Source organism: Microtus ochrogaster, unplaced genomic scaffold (assembly GCF_000317375.1).
Source record: "Microtus ochrogaster isolate Prairie Vole_2 unplaced genomic scaffold, MicOch1.0 UNK6, whole genome shotgun sequence".
In the NCBI taxonomy this organism is placed as follows: domain Eukaryota; kingdom Metazoa; phylum Chordata; class Mammalia; order Rodentia; family Cricetidae; genus Microtus; species Microtus ochrogaster.
This window is the reverse complement of record NW_004949104.1, coordinates 10,025,837-10,032,570: the sequence shown is the minus strand read 5'-3', so window position 1 is coordinate 10,032,570 and position 6,734 is coordinate 10,025,837. Positions and strand designations below refer to the sequence as shown.

Below are 6,734 nucleotides of genomic sequence, written 5' to 3'. Positions count from 1 at the left end.
CCCCCCCCCCGCAAAGCCTGCTGCCCGAGGATTAGGATGTAAAGCTCTCAGCTACCGCTCCAGCACCATGACTGTCTCTTCGTGGCCATAATGACTAACTGAAACTGTAAACAAACCTCCAGGAAAATGATTCCTTTTATAAATGTTGAATTGGTCATGGTGTCTCTTCACAGCAATGAAACAGTGACTAAGACAGGCAGTAAGCACTTGTCTTTACTCACTGAGCCATCACCTCTTCCCCCACAATTCCTTAATAACAACAATAACACCACCAACTACCAGGATCTCTTATGTAGTGCTGGCTGTCCTAGAACTTGCTTTGCAGATAAGGCTGTCTTCAAACTCACTGAGATCCACCTGCCTCCGCCTCCCAAGTGCTGGGATTAAAGGTCTGCATCACCATGCCCAGCTTTTCTTTTTTTTTTTTTTTTTACTTTTAAAGATTTCTATGTTACATGTATGGATATTTTGCCCGCATGTTTGTCTGTACCTGATACTCTCAGAGTCTAGAAGAGGATACTGGATTCCCTGGAACTAGTTTCAGATGGTTGTGAGCTGTTGTGTGGGTGCTGGGAATTGAAGAGCAGCAGCCAGTGCTCTTCACTGCAAAGCCATCTCGCCAACACCTACGGCAACTTCTTAATTAATGATTGATGGGGGAGGATGCAGTCCTTTGTGGGTGGGGCCACCCCTGGGCTGGTGGTCCTGGACTCTATAATAAAGCAGGTTGAGCCAGGCAATAGTGGTGCACACCTTTAACCCCAGCACTCAGGAGGCAGAGGCAGGTGGATCTCTGTGAGTTTGAGGCCAGCCTGGTTTACAAGAGCTAGTTCCAGGACAGGGGCCAAAGAGAAACAACCCTATCTTGAGAAAAAAAAAAAAGTAGGCTGAGCAAGCCATGAGGAGCAAGCAGCACTCCTCCATGGCCTCTGTATCAGCTCCTGCCTCCAGGTTCCTGTTCCGTGTGAGTTCCTGCCTTTGATGATGAATTGTTATATGGAAACATAAGCTGAAGAAACCCTTTTCCTCTCAAATGGTGGCGCACGCCTTTAATCCCAGCACTCAGGAGGCAGAGGCAGAGGCAGGCGGATCTCTGTGAGTTCGAGACCAGCCTGGTCTACAGAGCGAGTTCCAGAACAGGCTCCAAAGCTACAGAGAAACCCTGTCTCGAAAAATCAAAAAAAAAAAAAAAAAAAAAAAAAAAAGATACTTTGGTTGTGGTGTTAGAAACCCTAACTAAGACAAGCTGGTACGGTGGGGTATTGCTATGACAGACCCGACCATCTTTTGGGAACTTTGGGCTTTAAAAAAGAATAAAAAACAAACAAATAAACAACAACAAAAAAACATTGAGTACTGAGAGCTCAATGAGCTGTTCTGTAGGAGCTTGGGAGATAAGACTGTTAAAGCAGTACAGACAATATGAGGCCTGGCTTGTGGGTTTTAGAAGGGAGTTTAAAGATTCTATTAGGGCTGTTTGCTATTTGGAATTAAGATCCTGTCATTCCAGTCAGCTGGGGCTGAAGAGCTGCCATTCTAGTCAGCCATGATTAACAAGAGGCATTACTGAGGTGGAACCTTTGTGTGATTGGGACAGTTGATGCTGGTTATCTAGAGCTAAGAAATTAGGGGTGATTAAGAAGAAACCAGCATCGTTGAGGTGAAGTCTTCTGTAAAGGGTTCCTTCAGGTTCAGCACACAGAAGCTGTGTTCTAGAAACATCCAAGGTTGTATCTCATGCTGGCAGTCAAAGTTGGGAGTCTAGGAGTCACGCAGGTAGTACTGATTTTGAAGACCTGAAGGGGTCACGGATAGCAGCTGAGGCTTAGCACTGTGTGGCGGGGCTGGGGTCCCTGAAGGGAGCCCAGGAAAGGCTACTGGTGAGATGCCAATGCCATGAGATGACACCAAGAACGGCAGCAGCAGTGGAGTAAAGCCAGCCAGAGATTAGAAGACAAACTGTGTGCTGCAGAAGGCAGTCAAGATTGTAGGGCATATTTCTTAATTAGTGACTGATTGGGGTGGGTCCAGTTCATTGTGGGTGGGGCCATCCCTGGGCTGGTAGTCCTGGGTTCTATAAGAAAGCAGGCTTTGGTCAAGGTGTTCCATCACAGCAACAGAAACCCTAACTAAGACAGGGTGCAATACACATAGCGGGTAGAAGAGACAGCAAATGCCGAAGACCAGCGATGGTACACAGAGTAGCAAGAAACTTGAGTGAGGAGGAAAGGGGAAACAGAGGCCTGAGATGGGAGCAAGACAGAGAGGCTAGTCTTGGTTCTGTTTTGAAAAGACCATTGTGTCTGTCTGTGGCAAATAGGAAACAGAGGGCCAAGAGTCAAACAATGACACTGGTATTGAAGGCATTCTTGTGGGAGAAGGGGTGACTTGGATAATGACAGTGAAAAGTGGGCAGACTAAGAAGTGAAGGTAGAGTTCTTGTGCCTTGCCAAAGGGCTGAATATACAATTTGTAAGAAAGGACCTGGGTTTGATTCCTGGTGTCCACACGGTAGTTACAAACCACCTGTCTCACTACAGTTCCAAGGGACCCAATGCCTTCTTCTGGTCTCTATGGGTACCAGGCATGTGGTGCAGACATACAAGCTCACAAAACATGATAAACATTAAATGTTTTGAAAAGGAAAAAGAAAAAAAATTAAGGCCCAGAGGAGAAGAACAGATAAGTTCAATCAGGTGTCTCTTGCAAAGAAAACCAAGGGTACAAATCTTCAAGTAGGCTATTTTAAAGCCAGGTGTGGTGACACACACACATAATCCCAACACTTGGAAGGCTGAGGCTGGAGGACCAGAATGAGAGCCTTTCACGAAACCAAAATAAAATGAGTGTAAGCACTTGGCTTTGGCTCAAATTTTGGTTCAAATCCTGTGCAATCAATTCCCTCACCTTTAAAATCAGAGCCCACCTCATTAGCGCTAAGTCCACCACGTAAAACCTTTAGTCTAGGGCCTACCACTTACTTACATATACAAATACTAATACTAAAAGTAATGACATTAAAAATATCATTTAAGATTTATATATATGAGTGTTTTGGCTGCAGGTACGTGCATGTACCATTATTACTGACTATACCAAGTTCCAATTACCAATGTCCACCCAGGCTGGTCTGTTCCCAGTTGCAAATGTTTTTATATTGTTTTTTGCCTGTATGTATTCAAATATGCGTACAGTGCCCACAAGGAGAGAAAAGGGCATCAGATCCCTTGAAACTAGAGTTACCAAGTTGCTGTTGGGAACCCAATCCAGGTCCTCTGTGAGAGTAATAAGTGCTTTTAAGGGCTGAGGCACCTCTCCAGTCCCATGTGGGGGGGGGACTTTAAAAAAAATTTTTTTTTGTTTGTTTGTTTTGTTTTTCGAGACAGGGTTTTTCTGTAGCTTTGGAGCTTTACTGGAACTAGCTCTTGTAGACCAGGCTGGCCTCGAACTCACAGAGATCCACCTGCCTCAAAGTTTTTTTTTTTCTTTAGTTTTATTTCCACCAAAGTTTAAAGACAGCCAGGTGAGCAAGCAGCACACTCTGCTTAGAGACAGCGTTTGTACATCTTTAATTTTTACAGAAAACTGCCAAGATCTCGTGTGTGTGTGTGTGTGTGTGTTTTGCCTATGTGTATATCTGTGCACCATGTGTATGCAGTGCCCATGGAGGCCAGAGAGGGTTTCTAATGCCCTGGAATTGGAGTTTCAGAAGGCCGTGAATCACCACAGTCCTCTGGAAGAACAGCAAGTGCTCTTAACCACTGAGTACCCTCTCCAGCCTCACAAGATGTTTTTAGTATCACCACGGGTGCTAACATTCTAACTATAGTCCTCACTTCTATTTTCAAAAGCCAGCGAGCTCTAAAGCCAAACTTGCAGGTCTCTTGAAAGCTTTACCCCACATTCTACAAGGTAGTAGTAAAGTATTCCCCTTTTCCATTAGACTGTCTAGACTTGCCTGAACTTACAACCTAGAGTGCTTGTAAAAACTACAGCTGTCAGAGCCCCAACCTATACCTCCACCTCCTTCTGGAACTGGCAGAAGATTGGTGCATAACTGTTAATCTCTACCTTTACTAAACATTTCAGCCAAACCAAGTTTTTAGCAGGCTGGGGTAGTAATGTTTGAGACATGGTCTCATAAAACCCAGGATAGCCTGTAACTACCAACGTAGCCAAGGACAGCCTGAATTTTTGAACCTCCTGTCTCCACTTCCCAAGTATTTGGATTATGAGCATTAGTCACCAAGCCAGCACCAGTCTTGTGTGTACGAGAGCGAGAGCAAGAGAGCGCAAGTTCACACCGTGAACGCATGCGGCGCTCAGAGGACAGCTTTCGGGAGTTGGTTCTTGATTGCACCTTGCTGCAGCAGAGTCTTGTTACACTAGTCCCTGAGCTCCTCGAGCTACCCTGTCCTCACCTGCCCCCTCAATATAGGCGAGCTGCGATTACAGATGAGCATCACTAAATCCAGCTGTCTACGAGACTTCTAAAGACCAAATGTGGGTCAGCTACCGCTTTTTCTGGATGAATCACCTCCCTACCCACTCTCATCAAATACATTTAGAAAACATGTATGACTCTAAATTATAACCCAAGATGCTTCTCTCCTGTTATCACACATCACTCAATTACTGAAAAACTTTGGGGCTGAAGCCGGGCAGTGGTGGCGCACGCCTTTAATCCTAGCACTTGGGACACAGAGGTAGGTGGATCTCTGTGAGTTTGAGACCAGCCTGGTCTACAAGAGCTAGTTCCAGGATAGGCTCCAAAGCTGCAGAGCACTGGCTGCTCTTCCAGAGGACCTGAGTTTATTTCCCAGCACCCACCTGGGCTCACCATCCTGGGTAATGCCAATAGCTTCTGTGCTCACCATGGATGCACATGGTGCACAGAAATACTTGCAGGCAAAATACCTAAACCACAAAAATGAATTAATTTTTTTTAAAAAAAGAAAAACTCCACTGCAACATGGAGCCTTCATTTACCTCTTACAATTAGATAATATATTACTTAAAACTTAGAAAAATGTTATCTCTTATGTATATCTATTTATACCTTAATATATAACACGTTTGATAACTGCATTCTAGACATACCCTCATCCTTTCCCACCCTTGCACCAAATTCCAGTCTTGCCTATCACTGGCACTAAAGGATGACTTGCTTTGCCTTCCATTTTTTTTTTTTTTTTGGTTCCCTGACCGGGAATCGAACCCGGGCCACGGCAGTGAGATGCCTTCCCTTTTTTAATGGTGAATGAGGCACATCCTTTTATACCATCACTTAAAATTCATCAGGGGCTGCAAAGAGGGCTCAGCGATTAAGCGCATGAGCTGCTCTTCCAGAGGACCTGGGTTCAATTCTCAGCACCCAATGGCAGCTCACAACGACCTGTATCTACAGTTCCAGTGGATTAAATGTCTTCTTCTGGCTTCCATGAACACCAGGAACACACGGGTACACAAGCATACATGTGTACATCCATACACATACATAGTTTTTAAAAAATGAGCAATGTTGGGGCTGGAGAGAGGGCTCAGCAATTAAGAGGGTCAGAGTTTGGTTTCCAGCATCCATGTCAGGGGGCTCACAAACTATACACCCAGGTAGTTCTAGGCCATTTTGAGAGCCCTATGGACACAGGCAATCAATCACTTGTATGCAAATCTGGGCTGGCTATGAAGTGAGTTACTTAGCAAAATAGAGAACTATCTTTCTTCACTCCTCCCTGGGTTAAGAACTTACTCCTCGCCGGGCGATGGTGGCTCACGCCTTTAATCCCAGCACTCGGGAGGCAGAGGCAGGTGGATCTCTGTGAGTTCGAGACCAGCCTGGTCTACAGAGCGAGTTCCAGGACAGGCTCCAAAGCCACAGAGAAACCCTGTCTCGAAAAACAAAAACAAAAACAAAAAAAACCAAAAAAACAAAACAAAACAAAAAACAAACCCTTACTCCTCATCTCTCCCAATCCCCCCAGAAAGAAAAAACAGCTGGCTCATGCCTGTAATGCCAGCATTTGGGAAGCACTTGGAGGGCGGATGAGACAGGAGGATTGCTGTGATTTCAAGGCCAGCCTTGGTTACAGAATGAAACTCTGTCTCAAACAGACAAAATAAATGGCATTTACAAGATCCCTCAGGTCTTGTAGCAGCTTAGGAACTTAAGGAACATAGACATTTGAGGTCAGCAGGATAAAGCCCACAATTCCACCACAGATTTTTCAGATAACCAGTCTAAACCTTTCACCTCAAAGCTTTAAAACTTTAAGACTTTGAGTGGAAATCGCTTGGTAGTGCTGTGCTCTTCCAAACCACACCATCCTGCTGCGAACGCGGACACCTGAAAAAGGGGGTTCAGCTCCGCTTCCACTCTAGCGACCAGCAGACAGCATAATCAGTATGTTCCACCTAGCTGGAAAGGACCAGGAGAGCCTTTAGGCCACACCCGAACTCATTTCACAGTCCACGCGGTGGCTGTGGCGTCTGCTCTTGAGCAAAGGTAAAGGTGGCTCCGTGTCATTCCTGTCCTGTCAGACCTACTCGCGGCGAGCCCGCAACGACACATGGCTCCTCCTCCCCCCACAGCCTGGCTTGGTCCGGGCTGCCCCCGCCCCAGCAGCCTCCAGCCAGGCCGTACCTGCTCCGCCACAGCATGACTCCAGGTAGCGAGCGAACACACCGGCGACCCCCTGACGCCGCCATCTCGCCTCCTCCTAGGCGGACACGCCCCC

At 46.1% G+C, this 6,734-nt stretch overlaps 1 protein-coding gene across 3 annotated transcripts in view; it reads right to left on the bottom strand.

Annotated features, from left to right (window-relative positions):
* The window catches only part of Pisd (phosphatidylserine decarboxylase), a 56,059-nt gene extending 49,325 nt beyond the window's left edge, over positions 1–6,734 (bottom strand). For 2 of the 3 annotated variants that reach the window (XM_013353382.2, XM_026788695.1), the window contains exon 1: positions 6,641–6,734. In XM_013353382.2, coding sequence (XP_013208836.1) covers positions 6,641–6,705 — 65 coding nt within the window. In that variant the 5' untranslated portion in view covers positions 6,706–6,734. The remainder of the gene's footprint in view (positions 1–6,640) is intronic. The other variant, XM_026788694.1, reaches the window with a different exon arrangement.